Source organism: Littorina saxatilis, unplaced genomic scaffold (assembly GCF_037325665.1).
Source record: "Littorina saxatilis isolate snail1 unplaced genomic scaffold, US_GU_Lsax_2.0 scaffold_928, whole genome shotgun sequence".
Taxonomy (NCBI): Eukaryota; Metazoa; Mollusca; class Gastropoda; order Littorinimorpha; family Littorinidae; genus Littorina; species Littorina saxatilis.
Window position 1 is genome coordinate 18,053 of NW_027126268.1, and position 18,382 is coordinate 36,434.

The window sequence follows — 18,382 nt, forward strand, 5'->3', positions numbered from 1 at the left end:
GTGTGTGTCCGTCTGTCTATGTGCGTATTTGTTTGTTTGTTTCCATAATTATCAGGGCGGTGCTGCTTTGAGATATAACGTGCGCCACACAAAAGGCAGAAGTCGCAGCACAGGCTTCATGTCTCACCCAGTCACATTATTCTGACACCGGACCAAACAGTCCTAGCATGCACTAACCCCATAATGCCAGCCGCCAGGCGGAGCACCCACTAAATTGCCAATTTTAAAGTCTTAGGTATGACCCGGCCTGGGTTCTAACCCACGACCTCCCGATCACGGGGCGGACGCCTTACCACTAGGCCAACCGTGTATGTGCGTATGAGTGTGTGTATTGTGTGTATGATATTTGTGTGAGTCAATGTGTGTGTGTGTGTGTCTGTGGGTGTGTGCGTGCGTACATTCGTGCGTATGTACATGTGTGTGTGTTTGTGTGGGTGTGTGTCTGTTTGTATAAGAGAGAGTGGGTGGGTTGGTTTGTGTTTGTGCGTAAGTGTATGTGTGTGTGTGTTTGTAAAGGTGTGTATGTCCGTCTGTCTATATGTGCGTACGGGGGTGTGTTTTGTGTGTACACTGAAGTGTGTGTGAGAGAGTGAGTGAGTGCGTGTGAGTGAGTGTGTATGTGTGTACGTGTGTAACTTGGGTGTGTGTGTGTGTGTGTTTGAGAGAGTGAGAGAGAGAGAGAGGCCGTTTGTCTTTCGCTGGGGTATGCAGTGCCTTGGCGTTGCACATCTACTTAATTTTTATTTTTATTATTTGGTTTTCTGTTCTTATTTATCCCAGCGAAGCTGGAGGTATCCCGTGAACGCTATACTGTAATCGATTTGAGAAATGTGCACACCGAATAATACATGATAAAGAAGGATTGGTTGTGCCCGGCTACGTGCTACAGTTGGAGATGGAAGTTCACCAAAAATGGGGACCATACTAACAAAAATACGGTGGGTAAAATAGGCCCCCCCATTTTTTCAGCAAACGCCACCCCAGGCCGCTTTGGACGGGTAGAAATTCCGTAGTTTCCAAGTCTATGGATAAAGCTCGCGTAAGAAGAATACGTCACGGTCGAAAGTCTTTGACGTCAATTAATGCATCATGACGTCATGCCTCCCTGTAGTCTTTCTCTCTCGCGCAGTGTGTGTGTTTGTGTTCATTGTGTGCACATGTGTTAGTGTTACTGTGTGTGTGTGTGTGTGTGTGTGCGCGCGCACGCGTACATGAGTCTGTACTCGTATGTGTGTGGTGTGTGTGTATTTGTGTGTGTGTGTGTGTGTGTGTGTGTGTGTGTGCGTGCGCACGCGTGCATGAGTCTGTACTCGTGTGTGTGTAAGTGTGTGTGTGGGCATAAGTGTATGTGTGTATGTGTATGTGTGTTTGTTTGTAAAGGTGTGCATGTCCGTCTGTCCATATGTGCGTATGGGTGTGTGTTTTGTGTGTATGAAGTTTTTTGTTGGAGAGTGTGTGAGTGCGTGTGAGTGAGTGTGTGTGTGTGTGTGTGTTTGAGAGAGAGAGAGAGAGAGAGTGTGTGTGTGTGTGTGTGTGAATGTGTGTGTGTATGAGTTTGTATGTATGTTTGTGTGTGTATGAGTGTGTATATGTGTTTGTTTGTAAAGGTGTGTGTGTCCGACTGTCTATGTGCGTATTTGTTTGTTTGCTCAACGCCCAGCCGACCACGAAGGGCCATATCAGGGCGGTGCTGCTTTGACATATAACGTGCGCCACACACAAGACAGAAGTCGCAGCACAGGCTTCATGTCTCACCCAGTCACATTATTCTGACACCGGACCAACCAGTCCTAGCACTAACCCCATAATGCCAGACGCCAGGCGGAGCAGCCACTAGATTGCCAATTTTAAAGTCTTAGGTATGACCCGGCCGGGGTTCGAGCCCACGACCTCCCGATCACGGGGCGGACGCCTTACCACTAGGCCAACCGTGCCGGTCTATGTGCGTATAAGTGTGTGTTATGTGTGTATGAGATTTGTGTCAGTCAATGTGTGTGTGTGTGTGTGTGTGTGTGTGCGTGCGTATGTACAGTGTGTGTGGGTGTTTGTTTGTTTGTTTGCTTAACGCCCAGCCGACCACGAAGGGCCATATCAGGGCGGTGCTGCTTTGACATATAACGTGCGCCACACACAAGACAGAAGTCGCAGCACAGGCTTCATGTCTCACCCAGTCACATTATTCTGACACCAGACCAACCGGAGTGTGTGTGTGTGTGAATGTGTGTGTGCATGAGTTTGTGTGTATGTTTGTGTGTGTGTATGAGTGTGTATATGTGTTTGTTTGTAAAGGTGTGTGTGTCCGTCTGTCTATGTGCGTATTTGTTTGTTTGTTTCCATAATTATCAGGGCGGTGCTGCTTTGAGATATAACGTACGCCACACAAAAGGCAGAAGTCGCAGCACAGGCTTCATGTCTCACCCAGTCACATTATTCTGACACCGGACCAACCAGTCCTAGCATGCACTAACCCCATAATGCCAGCCGCCAGGCGGAGCACCCACTAGATTGCCAATTTTAAAGTCTTAGGTATGACCCGGCCTGGGTTCTAACCCACGACCTCCCGATCACGGGGCGGACGCCTTACCACTAGGCCAACCGTGTATGTGCGTATGAGTGTGTGTATTGTGTGTATGCGATTTGTGGGAGTCAATGTGTGTGTGTGTGTGTGTCTGTGGGTGTGTGCGTGCGTACATGCGTGCGTATGTACATGTGTGTGTGTGGGTGTGTGTCTGTTTGTATAAGAGATAAAGAGAGAGAGAGAAAGAGGGAGAGAGAGAGAGAGAGAGAGAGAGAGAGAGAGAGAGAGAGAGAGAGTGGGTGGGTGGGTTTGTGCGTGTGCGTAAGTGTATGTGTGTGTGTATGTGTGTTTGTTTGTAAAGGTGTGTATGTCCGTCTGTCTATATGTGCGTATGGGGGTGTGTTTTGTGTGTACAGTGAAGTGTGTGTGAGAGAGTGAGTGTGTGCGTGTGAGTGAGTGTGTATGTGTGTAACTTGGGTGTGTGTGTGTGTGTGTTCGTGTGTGTGTGTGTTTGAGAGAGAGACAGAGAGAGAGAGAGAGAGAGAGAGAGAGAGAGAGAGAGAGAGAGAGAGAGAGAGAGAGAGAGAGAGAGAGAGAGAGAGAGAGAGAGGTTTGTCTTTCGCTGGGGTATGCAGTGTCTATGTCTTTATTTTATTTATTTATTTTTTATATTCCAGGGCATGCACAGAGCGTACACTAATAACTTCCATGGCATGCACAGAGCGTACACTGATCACTTCCATGGCATGCACAGAGCGTACACTGATCACTTCCATGGCATGCACAGAGCGTACACTGATCACTTCCATGGCATGCACAGAGCGTACACTGATCACTTCCATGGCATGCACAGAGCGTACACTGATCACTTCCATGGCATGCACAGAGCGTACACTGATCACTTCCAGGGCATGCACAGAGCGTACACTAATAACTTCCAGCTGTCTGAATATCGGACACTTAACTTGAATGTTGGTGTTACATCGCATCGTGTCTTTTTTGAAGATGAAAGTGGTTTGCTTCTTGTTTACTGTTTTGTGTAGCCTCTCCGACGGACTACTCTCATTGTCCATTTCCGTTTTCTACCATTGTCATTACTCTATTACCGATGTTGCCTATATTGAAAGTGCTGACTTCCCTTTGTTTTGACTAAATGTGACTGTGTTTCAATGGCAGGGTTTACCCCAACACAACGGATTTGGCCACCGCCTACGACAAGGAGTCGATAGAAATCATGGAGGTCTTCCTCACCTGCGGGTTCGAATCCATGAACAGCCGAGACATCAACAACTTTCAGCTACGGAACTCTGCCGACAGTCGCCTGCTGTGGGGATGCGTGCAGAGGAAAGGCAATTGGACCCCCGTAGACGCAGTGGACTGTTTCATCAAAGCCAGAAAAGCGTGTTTGGAACGCCCGGTCAAAATGGTCAAGACCATAAGGATCAAAGGCACGGCGGTGAGGAAGATGATGAAGAAACACCCGGATCTGAAGATCCTGTACCTCATTCGGGACCCCCGCGGGACCATCACGTCTCAGAAGCGAGTGTTCAACAACTTCAAATGGGAGGAGACTGCCAACTTCTCCGCCAACTACTGCCAGACTTTCCGCGAGGACCTGGCGGAGATTGGCCAGTTGTTGGAACGGTTTCCTGGCAGGTTGAGGCTGCTCCGCTATGAGAACATGGCGGAGAACCCATTGAAAGAGGCCGAAGCCATGTACCGCTTCCTTGGCTTGGACTTCAAGCCCACTGTGCGCGAGTTTGTGTTTAACAAGACTATGGCGGGCCAGAAGGACAGCAGCGCGTACAGCACGTCCCGTCAAAACTCCACGGAGACGGCCAACTCTTGGCGGAAAAAGCTGACCATTGCGGCCGCGCAGACCATTGACCGCAACTGCAAGGACATTTATCAACATCTCGGCTACCTTCCCGTAAACACGTTGAAGGAGTTGACTGATCTATCTCACAGTTTGAAAAAGACGGTGACTTTTCATGGCCAGGAACTTTGATGTGAAGCAGTGTCTGCTGTTGTGAAGGAGTGGTATTCTGCCTGTTGACCTTAATCTCTGTGATTTTATGAAGACTACTTTGACTTCATGTTCGCTGAATGTTTATGTTTATTCATATTGAATACAGGTCAATTACATTATTCAGCACATTCCGTAGCGTAGGATGACACCACGACATGGGTACACGTGTACTTTACAACTCATATCTAGTAGTGCGAGAGCAAGTGTAGTAGTCTCAATTGACAAACAGGAGCGCACTTTTACATCATCTCAGTTCTATTTCACAAATGCCAAGACATTAACACATCTCAGTTATATTTCACGAATGCCAACACACTAACACATCTCAGTTCTATTTCACGAATGCCAACACGCTAACACATCTCAGTTATATTTCTGCCAACACACTTACACCTATCATTTTTATTTCACAAATTCCAACACACTAACATATCAGTTCTATCCTCTCTGTATCTCTCTGTATCTCTCTCTCTCTCTCTCTCTCTCTCTCTCTCTCTCTCTCTCTCTCTCTCTCTCTCTCTCTCTCTCTCTCCAGGCTGCTGTTCCTTCTTCTCACACCACCGACCGTAATGACAGGTCTGGCCAGCCCTCCGGTCTCCATAACAACAACTCCCCAGTCCGACCTTCCTATGCTCAAGCAGTACACGATAGCCGTCCCAAGCGTGGTAACCCTCTACTCCCCACCCCAACAAGTGTCCCGCTGGGCAGTACAGACTCGCCTGGCCGGTCAGCCGGTCCTCCCAGAGACCGCTCGGCCTGGTCCTCTCACCCCAACCAGGTCAACCCTCCCAACCCACGTGACCATCTCCTCCCCGGCAACCACTCTGCCTGGTCTTCTCGCCCCACTCAGGTCAACCCTCCCTACCTTCGTGACCATCTCCTCCCCGGTAACCACTCTACCTGGTCCTCTCGCCCCAATCAGGTCAACCGCCTCCAGCCATCGCCACAGCAGGGCTCTTCCAATCCACGTGACCGTCTCCAGCCCGTCCGCAATCAGCCTGATTGGCCGATCTCTGCTGGTTACCCCATTGCCCAGTCTCCACCCAGAAGAGATTATTACCCCACTCCTCCCCATCCGTCATTCAATGGTCCCGCTCTCCTTCCCATGCTGATGTCCTTACTGAGGGCACAAGCGTTATGTTAATTGTGGGTGTTGTGCGTGTATGTGTGTGCGTGTGTGTGTGTTTGTGTGTGTCTATGTATGAGTGTTTACGAAATAGCAGTTCATCATGAATGTGTGTCTGTTCGTACGTACCTTGGCCGTGCGTAATTCCTAGTGACTAAATTGTCTTCCTTCGTGAAAATTGCAAGTTTAATTTCTGGAGTGAACTTATTTTAAGGATATTGTTCGTCTGCCTCATGTGCTTACCGGTATCTATTTTGAACTCCACAATGGACTATATTACATGGTAATTCAGTTCTCCTCGTGAACACTGATGGTAACCATTGTGTTTTATTTTGACTTGATCGGACCCACTGACTTTGAGTGACCATTGTGTTTTAATTGACTTGGTCGGACCCGTGTGACCGTGTGACCATAGCGATCAAAGTGCCTTTATTAGTTACACTTGCACGCTGAATGTTTTATTATGTTTTTACCGACAGCCATTGCTAGTGATTTTAATTAGCTGCTGCCGTATTTCTTGAGTTGTTCTTGCTTATTTGCTTTAATTCTTTGTTTGAAGTTTTCGTGTATTCCTTCTTCTTGTGTTTGATAATGCTGCATGTTGGTCATTTAAATGTTTACCATCTAGATGCCAAAGTACAAGACATATGCAATTTTCTACACAGCGCAACCCCCGTGTACCACTTATACGGCATCCCCGAATCACGCTTACACGACAGCATCCCCGATACCCGCATCCGTATCCTTGAGTATGACGTCATACATCGTGATTCCCGTCGTACGGGTGAAAATGGCATCGCTGCTTACATCCACTCTTCCATTGTTCAATACACGCGTAGAAGACCTGACTTAGAACACAAAGACATTGAATGCATGTGGCTAGAGTTTAAACTAAAGGAAACAGCCCCTTCTACTCTTGTTTGTTTTCTTTACAGAAACCCTTCTGCCATTGGTGACTGGTACGATGACCTTATCGAGATGATAGATACAGTGTATAAATGTAAACCCCACGCAGACATCCTGTTACTCGGGGACTTTAATATTGACTTATTAAAACCTCAGCCTCGATGGGATGGGATTGTATCATCACTAGGTTTCAAGCAGCTTATAACTTTACCTACTAGAGTCACAGAAACTTCATCTACTTTGCTTGATTACATCTACTCAAACAACCACTCCTCAGTACTAAATGCTTCACTCGCAGATCTTAGCATTAGTGATCATTCTCCAATATTCTGTACTAAAACCACTAAAATGCCAAAATCAAATCATAAAGGTCACACAGTCATATCTTTTCGATCCTTTAAAAATTTTGATCGTGATTCCTTCCTGTCCGATCTCAACGTAGCACGATTTGACCAAGTTTTCAACCACACGGTCCCTGATCAAGCATTAGAATGTTGGTATGACACCCTACTACCTATAATAAACAAGCACGCACCTATAAAGAAAATGAGAGTAAAACATCCTAAACTTCCACCCTGGATGTCCGATAAAATAACTGAAGCCATGGATCAGCGTGACCTGTTAAAAAAAGCTAAACAGTTCCAAGATTATAAAACAGCTAGAAATAGGTTAAAAAACATGGTTCGTGACTCAAAGAAAGCTTACTTTAATAAACTCGTTGAGAATAACCGGGATATCTCGCAGATCTGGCGTGCACTAAATTCACTCATCAGAGGTTCCACCTCTAACTCCACCCAGATCCCCCGTCACTTAACGCCAGACATCTTTAACTCTCACTTTTCGTCTGTAGCTACCTCTCTTAGCAACCCTGACAATGCCTCTCCCAACAACTCTGACAATCTATCCCTCTACTGCAAACAAAAGACGGCGAATAAAGCACCCTTTCAAATCCCACCCATTGCAGTGCACGAATTAGGACGACTGATTTCACAACTTCAGAACAAAAAATCTTCAGGACCTGATGAAATCAGCAACCACTTATTAAAACTCTCCCTTCCTTACACAGTTGACTCTCTCACATATATCTTTAATCTCTGCATACAGCGCAACACCTTTCCGCAAGCACTAAAGAAAGCTAAAGTTATTCCTCTCCCCAAATCCAAAAACACTTCTGATATTAGCAACTACCGCCCTATTTCCTTACTCTCAGTACTACCAAAGCTTCTTGAAAGACATATTCACATTAATCTCACAAAATACATGGACCGTTTGGCCCTTTTCCACCCCTTGCAGTCTGGTTTCCGCAGTAACCACGTCCTCATGTTCTACTGCGCTCTCGCTTTTGACAGACAAATGTCTGTCAGCCATAAATTCCTCCCAGCTCTCTGGGGTCGTATACTTAGATTTTTCTAAGGCCTTTGACCTCGTTGATCATAAAATTCTCCTCAACAAATTATCACTATATCTCAATGGATCTGACTCTCTGTCTTTCTTTCAGTCTTTCCTTGAAAACCGATCGCAACAAGTCTATGTACATGGTGCGTACTCAAGAGAGGAGTCCGTGTTATATGGAGTACCCCAGGGCTCTGTCTTAGGTCCTATTCTTTTCTGTATTTACGTTAATGACCTTCCACTTCACTTCTCTGACAACTCAGTAGAATGCCACATGCTCGCTGATGACACAACACTACGGACACAAAATAGACGTCTTGAAAATATTCAACAATCTCTTCAGCACACCCTTAGAGACATCTCACAATGGTGCTCTGAAAACAACATGGTCCTAAACCCTCTGAAATCTAAATCAATGGTAATTACAACGCGCCAGAAGCATCAGTTGTCCCCCCTCTCACTAGATCTCACCATCAACGGAAACTCAATAGAAAAGGTTAGCGAACACAAACTGCTAGGCGTGATTATCGATGATAAGCTTAGGTGGCATTCCCACATTGAACATCTGTGTAAACGCGTTTCAAGAAATTTATTCCTACTTTCAAAACTTCAGTCAGTCATAACTTTAGACGCCCGAAAAATGTTCTACAACGCCCACATCAAACCTCACATTGATTATGCCTCTGTCATCTGGGATGGCTGTAGTGATGCATTATTCAAAACTATAAATTCTCGTCATCGTAGGTCAGCTAAACTCATTCTGCCTGACCCATCACTAACTACTGACGCAAAACTGACAGCCCTCAATATACCTCAACTTAAACAACAGCTTTTATTTAATAAATCAGTTTTCATGCACAAGATCCTACATGACCAAGCACCCGAATATCTAACTCACTTGTTTCAATCAACACCTTCTCGGTATTCCACTTTCAAGCATAATCTGGCCTGCCCGAAGCCACGCATTGACATATTTAAAACTAGTCTTTCATACTCGGGAGCTTATGTCTGGAACTCCCTACCTACATGCTTAAAATCGACCAGTAACCTTAAAACATTCAAAACACATCTGCAAAAATACATTCAAACATCACTTTAATGTAATGTGCCTGGTTGCTCAAACGTATGTGTGCCTTTTATCCTTCTGAAAATGTGCATGTATGTGTCTTGCGTCAACTTGGTGTGATAAGAATACATTCTCGTGTATTACTCCTTCTAGTATCTAAGATAGTATTACTGCATTTTATATTGGCATGGTGATTCCTTCATAATCTAAGATGGTATATATTAGGTCATGAACGGTTTTTTTTTTTTATTTTTTTTTTTTTTTAACTTTGCTACCTGATCCTTTATTTGGTTAGTGTGTCGTGTTATGTTGGCTTGCCTTATAAGTTAGTTGATCTTCTGTGTGTGTGTGCGTGTGCGTGTATATATATATATGTGTGTGTGTGTGTGTTCTGATAATGTATGGTTGTATATCTGTATATCACATGTCGATAAAAAATGATCTTATTCTTATATTACTATTATTGCGTGTGTCTGCGTTTCATCATAAAAAGTTTGTTCCTATGTATTCCCATTTCGATTATAACCATTTTGCTTAGATCAGGACTAGCTGTAAGAAAGGTCCTACGGACCTAATGCTATCTTTCCTGTAATAAAGTTCAATGTTTCAATGTTTCAATGTTTCAATGTTTCTCTCTCTCTCTCTCTCTCTCTCTCTCTCTCTCTCTCTCTCGCTCTCTCTCTCTCTCTCTCTCTCTCTCTCTCTCTCTCTCTCTCTCTCTCTCTCTCTCTCTCTCTCTCTCTCTCACTTCGAATGCCAACACACGAACACATCTCAGTTCTATTTCACGAATGCCAACACGATAACACATCTCAGTTGTATTTCACGAATGCCAACACGCTAACTCATCTGAGTTCTATTTCACGAATGCCAACACGCTAACACATATATATCAGTTATAATTCACGAATGCCAACACACGAACACATCTCAGTTCTATTTCACGAATACCAACACACTAACACATCTCAGTTCTATTTCACGAATGCCAACACACCAACACATCTCAGTTCTATTTCACAAATGCCAACATGCTAACACATTTCAGTTCTATTTCACAAATTTTCCACGAGCGGGGGACTGACGATGCTATGCGATCTTAGTGTAAAAACGCAGTGCGTTCAGTTTCATGCTGTGAGTTCGACAGCTTGACTAAATGTAGTAATTTCGCCTTTCGCGACGTTTTATTTTATTTTTACATTTAGTCAAGTGTTAGTGTTTTAACATATAGACGGGGAATCGAGACGAGGGTCGTGGTGTATGTATGTATGTGTGTATGTGTGTATGTGTGTGTGTGTGTGTGTGTATGTGTGTGTGTGTGTGTGTGTATGTATGTATGTACTAGAATGAATACCCGCTTCGCCGGGTAGCCGGCTTCGCCGGGAAGAAGTACTTAGAGCCGTACGCCGGCTTCGCCGGGTCCGAACAATGGACCCGCCAAGCTTAGGTCCCTCCCAGATTCGTGGAATGGGAACAGCACGAAAATGATTCAGTGGCCATAATGCCATTCCTGACCATATCGAGTCCCATCCTTGTCGACGAATGTAACCGTGTTCATCACCTTTGGAGGCGAACTCCACTCAAACAGGACTGAGCAAGTTAGAGCTTCTGAAAGGAAGGCCAGTACATAAAATTACACAAAAGCCGCCAGACCACATCACAAACAGAACTGAAAAATGCACATAGACACACACACACACACACACACACACACACACACACAAAAACACAGAGAAGCCGTATCTATAGAGAGATAGATGACAGTGTATTTTTCGCGCGGCTATAAATTGATTCGACCTTTGCACTTTGACAGTGAGGATAATTTACGGGTCCAATTTACGTTCTGGACACTGCGTTGACCTTCTAAAAATAGTAACAGTAACAGAACGCCGGGAATATCCGAAGACGCTCCTTGTCACACAAAAGTGCACCAAACGAAGGAAGGGAGGTAAACGCTGAAAACTTGGAGAAGATGAGAAGATAAGGAAGAGTTACTTATAATGGTGAAATGAACACAAAAACTAAAATCATTTCAGCGCTGCGCGCTGAGAGCACGTGTTGAAATATCTCATCGATGATATTGTGTCCGGGGTGTAGCTGAATACGGTGTCCAAATTTGAAAACGATCCACCGAGAACTTTGGCTTTGGTGTGTCGGTATGGGGGCCCTGGTAGCTGAGGTGGAACCAAAATAGCGGAGGTGGAACCAAAATCGGTTCCGCGCTGCGCGCTGAGAGCACGTGTTGAAATATCGACCAGGTTGTGTCGTGTCCCGGGTCTACCTGAATATGCCCACCAAATTTGAAGCAGATCCATCGAGAACTTTGGCCGTGCATCGCGCACAGACAGATACACAGACAGATACACAGACACACAGACACACAGACACTAGTCGTATATATATATAGATGTATGTATGTATGGTATGTATGGTATGTGTGTGTGTGTGTGTGTGTGTGTGTGTATCTGTGTGTATGTATGTATGTATGTATGTATGTATGTATGTATGTATGGTATGTGTGTGTATGTGTGTGTGTGTGTGTGTATGTATGTATGGTATGTATGGTATGTGTGTGTATGTGTGTGTGTGTGTGTGTGTGTGTGTGTGTATATATATGTATGTATGTATGTATGCATGTATGTATGTATGTATGTATGTATGTATGTATGTATGCCTTTTAACAGTTTCATTGATAGGTTTTATGCCAATACACATGAACAGTACATGTCGCTCTGTGTACAGGTAAATGAACTCGGATGTTTCTGTAGGGTGATAGTGATAATCATTAATTGTCTAGGTACTGTCCACAGCCGTGTTGTTCCGGGCTTTAAGCTAATTGGAATCCCGCGTTATGCTACCAAATGGCTTGCTCGATTCCTGAGTGCCAGCGCTGCGATAGGTTCCTATCAAGCATGGCAAAGAAGATGCACAGACCTGCAGGAGTAACACTGTTTACATCCAGGAGAGGAGCAGCTGAAATAATGTGTTCTACCTAACCATCATAGCCTGATCTAATCTCGCTCTGCATGTATTCATTTTCAAGTATTTATGTATATATATACTAGAGGAATACCCGGCTTCGCCGGGTGAATCGCGAGACAGAGTATGCAGCGTGGCGGTTCGCCGGCTTAGAGCACGTGTTGAAAATTTTCATCCACCAGTTTGTGCCCGGGGTCCACCTGAATATGCCCACCAAATTTGATGCAGAATATTTACGATGGGAGGGGTAGTATATATTAGTGGCAATATTTTGAAGATGGGAGGGATTTTGTACACGATGTACTACCTGTGCAGAAAAGCGTTGTGCAGAAAAGCGCTGGTCGTTGTGTGGCGGAAGTGAAAGAAGTGAAGAAGTAGAGCCGAACAAAAAAGTGTTTATTTTCGTAATTCGTATCGCGAAACAGAGTATTTATTCACCGCGGTTCACCGCAACTCAAACACACACACACACACCACACCACACCACACCACACCACACCACACCACGCCACACCACACCACACCACACACACACACACACACACACACACACACACACACACACACACACAGAAGCCGTATATATATATATAGATATATAGAGATAGCTGACAGTGGATTTTTCGCGTGGCTATAAATAGATTCGACCTTTGCAGTTTTACAGTGAGGACAACGGGTGCAAGGAAAGCGTTCTGGACGGTGACCTTCTAAAAATAGTAACGGGAATATCTGAAGCTGCTTGTCATACCGTAGCATTCTGATCAGTCATCGCTCAACGGCTATCGCCAGTTATCTCAGAGAATGAGCCGTACTCATTTTGACCTGAGTTCAGAATGATACCATAGCTGTGATCGGAAGATCAAACTTTCTCATTCAGTATTCTTGCAAATACCGTACGTGATTGACGCCACACGAAGGAAGGGAGATAAACGCGCAAAACACTGGAGAAGATAAGGAAGAGTTACTGGGAATGGATCTGAATGAATGAAGAGAAAACCCAAAATCGGTTCACCGCGCCGCGCTTAGAGCACGTGTTCAAAATTTCCATCGACCAGATTGTGTCCGGGGTCTACCTGAATATGCCCACCAAATTTGAAGCAGATCCACTGAGAACTTTGGCCGTGCATCGCGAACAGACAGACACACACACACACACACAAGCCGTATATATCAATCAATCAATCAATCAATGAGGCTTATATCGCGCATATTTCGTGGGTACAGTTCTAGGCGCTCTGTTGTGATGCCGTGTGAGATGAAATTTTATACGGCCAGTAATTGCAGCCATTTCGGCGCATATTTACCTTTCACGGCCTATTATTTCAAGTCACACGGGTATAGGTAGACAATTATTAACTGTGTGTCGCGGACAGTTGTATGTAGTTATAAGGTTCCTTGGTCGGGCGTTGCTGACAGGTACCTGTGTCAAGGTGGGAAGACCGGTAGCTGGGCTTAGCTCAGTGATTCGCGCCTTGCACGCTTTGCACGCATTGCACGGGACGTTCACGGTAAGCTGCGCGCTATTTGTAGGGTTCACCGTTTACCTGGTTGCTGACTGAGAAATTCATAAGCATTCTTTTTTCTGTCTCGGCCGAGACCAGATGTTTGTCGAACGGCTTCGAAATTCGTGTGTGAATTGTCGTTTGAGTTCGAAGTTATTTTCAGTAGTAATGTACGTCTACTGTGGACTTTGTTAAAGTCGGTTGCGTAAAGTGCGCGATGTTTTTCATTAGCCTGTGTGAGGTAAGTCAAATTTCTTGGTCTAATTGGATAGACTTTTGTCAGTTTTTGCTGAAGGTGAATTAGCGGCCGGTGGCAGGGGACAGGGGAACCTACATTAGTTACCAGTTGTACTGTTTTGTCTCGTCTTTGTGTTGTTGTAAATAGTGTTCATCATAGGGTTTAAAAGGAAATCATTATAATGGTAAATTATATCGTAGAAGGAAACCAAAGTTTAGTCATTGTGCTTCCTCCTCATCCCTAATAATGATGTCTATTGGAGGAGGAAGTCACGTGTCTTATATTTTTGGGGAGAATATTGACTTTGGCCTTCTAGGCTTTCAGTGTTTACTGTCGAAGACAGACCGGACGGGAAGGTGCGAACCCTAGCTTCACAGCATGGAGGAGGCACCACCACGCTGCTGCTTGAGCAGCCAGTTTGGACTCTCGCATCGTCACCCCCACGCTGCTGTGTGAGCAGCCCCTCTGGATCTTCTCCGAGGCTTCATTACGCTGTTTTGAGCAGCTATCTTGTAACGTCACCGCGGCGCAACCACGCTGCTGTTGGGCAGCAACATCGAGCCGGCGCCGTCGCTGCAGAGTGTGTGCCGTGTGACAGCTCTCAACTGAGCTGATTCTCTCACCCCCGCGACAGAGACGCAGGTGTCGACCCGAGGGCGCACCCCCCCCCCCCCTGAATTCGTCGAACGTGTAGATAAGTACTTTCTTACGATAGATATCATTTATGGAATGAGGAGGGCCTTTATGACGTACGTGCTTTGTGTTTGACTGTCCTGATTGTCTCGTATGTCGTTTGTTGACATTATTTTGACTGTTGTGTACTTTCTCATGTTCATTATGTTCATCCTCATGCATTCGTGGTAACCCTTTCATTGTTCCATCCATCGTCACCCCCATATTTCACCCAACTGGGAACTATTAAATACTTTCATTTATTTACATTGGTGTTCTGTGAGTGCTGTGTGGTGTGGCCAAAGTTTTTGTGTGAAAAACTAAACATGCAAACGTGCATGCACGCGACAATGGCGAGCTTGCCAGGATAAATCTTCTTTGAATTCAAGGAATTCACTTCATTTTTGTCGTTGGCCACACTTCCCATACACTGGACACTGATGTACTGTAGTTAATTAGCTTTTGTTGTTGTTGTCTGGTAACCTTGTGGGTTTCCTGTCCTTGTTGCCAGTCAGCCGTGCCTTGTTTGATTTTTCATGTTTTGGCTACCCGTTTGCTAGTTTGTTCTTGTTTATGGAACTTCGTTCTGGTCGTGTTCTTGATGATAGTGCTATCATGGCGTCTAGGACAGAAAGTAGTTCGGATAGGATTGCTAGATGGCGTTCATTTGCTGAGGAGCTAGGTGTTAAATCTACCAGTATTCCTGAGTTTATTGCCGAGCGAATGACCCGTGAAGATGCGGAACAGGCTAGACTAGAGCTGGAAGGGAAAGCTTATCAGGACAAGCTAGAAGTAGCGCGTCGAGAGACTGATGAGAGAGTTAAGTATGTTCAAGCTCAGCGAGAGACGGATGAGAAAGCCGCGGAAGAAAAACTTAGGCAAGAAAGAGAAGAGCATGACCTTCGCATGCAACTCCTGCAGAGAGAGTCGGAAAGTAAGAGGGTGAAGAGAGGAAGTAGGGATGGAGCTGATAATGAGGGAGATTCCTCAGGTGAAGAAGGGTCTAGTGACCTTCGTGGTTTTCGGCCTTCCATACCGATGTTTGATGAGAGCAAAGAAAACATAGCTACTTGGTTGAAAAGGTTTGAGAGAGTCGCTACCTTGTACAAGTGGAAGAGAAATACGTGGGCAACTAGGGTCTCGACTAGGTTGTCGGGTAGGGCTGTAGAAGTGTACAACACTCTGGATGATGATAGCGCAGACGACTATGACGGTTTGAAGGTCGCGTTGTTAGGCCGCTATCAGCTCACAGCCGAAACCTACCGCCGTCGTCTCAGAACCTGCAAGAGAAAAGAACATGAAACGTTCAGACAGTTCGGTGCTCGCATTGAAGAGAATTTGACTAAGTGGCATGAGCTTTCCGAGATCACAGAACTGAAACAGTTGGTTTTGCTTGAACAGTTCTTGCAGACCTTGAGCGCGGACATGGCCGCGTACGTTAAGGAGAAAAAACCTCAGACGTTAGCCGAAGCAGTTAAGTCCGCTGAGATTCATTTTGAAGCACACCGTGACAGTAAGAAGTTTTTTCAGCATGATCGTGATCAGGGTGGAAAGGCTGGCGTTGGTGAAAAGCAGAAAAGTGGAGATAACTCATTTGGTACATCCGGAAGGAAGTGTTACATCTGTGAGTCCCCCAAACATTTGGCTAGAGATTGCCCCAAGAAGAGCAAGTCGACGGGAGCGGTGAATAGTGGTCCTGAGAAGTCTTTACCGCCCGTCAGTGTACCCACTTTGTGTACTCCCTGTAGCCAGCAAGACTACGACCCGAGATGCCTGGTGGTAGTGGATGGTATTGCAGTGGAGGGGTTGCGTGATACTGGATCTCAGGTTTGTGTCGTGAAGAGTTCATTGGTTTCCAGGTCTCAGTTCACAGGACAGGATCTTGAGGTTTCTATGGCTGAGAAAGACATCAAGAGGCGCTATCCAGTGATTAAGGTTCAGGTTGATTGTCCTTTCTACACTGGTGAGGTTGAGGCTATCGTCATGGATACACCTGTTGCTGATTTCATTGTAGGTAATCACGCCCGGCTGGGTGATGCGAATGTTCTTCCAGTGTACGCTGTGTCCAAGGCTGTCTCAGTTGTCACTCGTGCTCAGGCTGCCGCTGAAGGAAAGAAGCCGACTTTGTTGCATGTTGCTGCTCCAGGGCTAGAAACAGTCACTCCTGAGCAGTTGCATGACCTTCAGCGGAATGATTCGACTTTGAAGAGTTGTCGTGAGGCGGCAGATCGCCGGGACGTCAGAACGTCTGGTCACTCCGGTGAAGTTGGGTTTGTTTGGAAGAAGAAGATTCTGTACCGTGAGTATCGCGGTGGTGGTAGCGTCTATACTCAGGTTGTTGTTCCCCAGCAGTTGAGGTTAGGTGTTATCAAGTTGGCCCATGAACCGCCTATGGGAGGTCACATGGGTGTCCAGAGGACACGTGATCGAGTTTGGCAGCAGTTTTTTTGGCCAGGTATGTGCGCAGACATACGTCGCTTTGTGTTGTCTTGCGATCAGTGTCAGAAGGTTTCTCATAAGCCGCAGAAGGTACCGTTAGGTAAGATGCCTCATCGATACGCCGTTCGAGCGTGTGGCGATCGATCTGGTGGGTCCCATCATCCCTGCTTCTGAGTCTGGTAACCGGTACATCCTAGTGTTTGTGGACTACGCTACTCGGTACCCGGAAGCCATTCCCTTGAAGTCGATTGAGGCTGTGAAGGTTGCAGAAGCGATGTGGGCAGTCTGGACTCGAGTAGGAATTCCCTCAGAGATTTTGACAGACCGTGGTACCCAGTTCATGTCCGAGGTGATGAAAGAAGCGGAGCGTTTGCTGGCCATCAAGGGTTTAGCGACTACTCCGTACCATGCGCAAGGAAACGGATTGGTGGAACGATACAACGGAACACTCAAGACCATGCTACGCAAGCTTGCTCAAGAGAAACCGAAGCAGTGGGATCGCTACATTCCTGCACTCCTCTTCGCTTATCGTGAAGTTCCACAGGAGAGTCTGGGATTCTCTCCCTTTGAGCTTCTATACGGCAGGACAGTGCGAGGACCTATGTCTGTTCTTCGCAACCTATGGACGGAAGAGCAAGTCGATGAGCAAGTTCGCACGACTTCTGAGTATGTGGTTGACTTGAGGAACCGGATTGAGGAAACCTGCAAACTGGCGCGTCAGAATTTGTCAGCTGCTGCACAGAAACACGCGAAGGTGTTCAACCGGAAGACAGTTCGAAGACAGTTCCAGCCTGGAGACAAGGTTTTGTTACTGCTGCCGCAGAAGAAGAACAAGCTGCAGTTGTGTTGGCAGGGACCGTTCGACGTTCTGGAGAAGAAGGGCGAGTCAGACTACAGGATTCGGATCTACGGACGTGAGAAGCTGTACCACGCCAATCTTCTCAAGTTGTACAGAGACAGACAAGGGCGACAGGGTCAACCTGTTGTGGGGTTTGAGCTAACAGAGATCAGAGGCGACCTTTTCAGCTGTGAACCTGATGATGCTATGGCCCACTGCGTCAGTGAAGATCTTGAGATGGGAAAAGGCATTGCCGTTCACTTCAAGCAATCGTTTGGAAAAGTTGATCAACTTAGAGCACAAAACAAGAAGGTGGGAGAGGTAGCTGTACTACAGGTAGGTGCTTCCTACGTTTACTACATGATCACCAAGAAACGCTACTTTCACAAACCCTCCTACAAAACGCTGCGGTCCTCCATGGAAGCTATGAGGGACCACTGCAAGCAGAACAATGTCGCTTCCCTGGCCATGCCGCAGATCGGATGTGGATTGGACGAGCTGAACTGGAGCGCCGTCCTTGAGATGATCAAGGAAGTCTTCAAGAACACAGGCATAACTGTTAAGATCTACACCTTCGGGGGCTAAGAAACACAGTTTTTGTACATTTTTGACGTGCATGCTACAGGAATAATGCATATCTTTTTGTTTGCTTGTTTTGTCATGTGCGGGTGATTCCC

The 18,382-nt window shown here is 45.9% G+C and overlaps 2 protein-coding genes across 2 annotated transcripts; both read left to right on the top strand.

Annotated features, from left to right (window-relative positions):
- The first annotated feature begins 3,700 nt into the window (after positions 1-3,700).
- Positions 3,701-8,201, top strand: LOC138954718 (carbohydrate sulfotransferase 1-like). The gene has a single exon (XM_070326492.1). The coding sequence runs from the start codon at positions 3,753-3,755 to the stop codon at positions 4,524-4,526; it is 774 nt and encodes a 257-aa protein (XP_070182593.1). The 5' UTR covers positions 3,701-3,752; the 3' UTR covers positions 4,527-8,201.
- A 5,166-nt stretch (positions 8,202-13,367) lies between these two features.
- Positions 13,368-17,041, top strand: LOC138954719 (uncharacterized). The gene has a single exon (XM_070326493.1). It carries the CDS (start codon positions 15,002-15,004, stop codon positions 17,039-17,041), a length of 2,040 nt encoding a protein of 679 aa, XP_070182594.1. The 5' UTR covers positions 13,368-15,001.
- Positions 17,042-18,382: the final 1,341 nt, after the last annotated feature.

What these genes read in the sequence shown, in the direction of transcription:
- LOC138954718 (XM_070326492.1), top strand. Translation starts at nt 3,753, where the DNA reads ATGGAGGTCTTCCTCACCTGCGGGTTCGAATCCATGAACAGCCGAGAC.
- LOC138954719 (XM_070326493.1), top strand. Translation starts at nt 15,002, where the DNA reads ATGGAACTTCGTTCTGGTCGTGTTCTTGATGATAGTGCTATCATGGCG.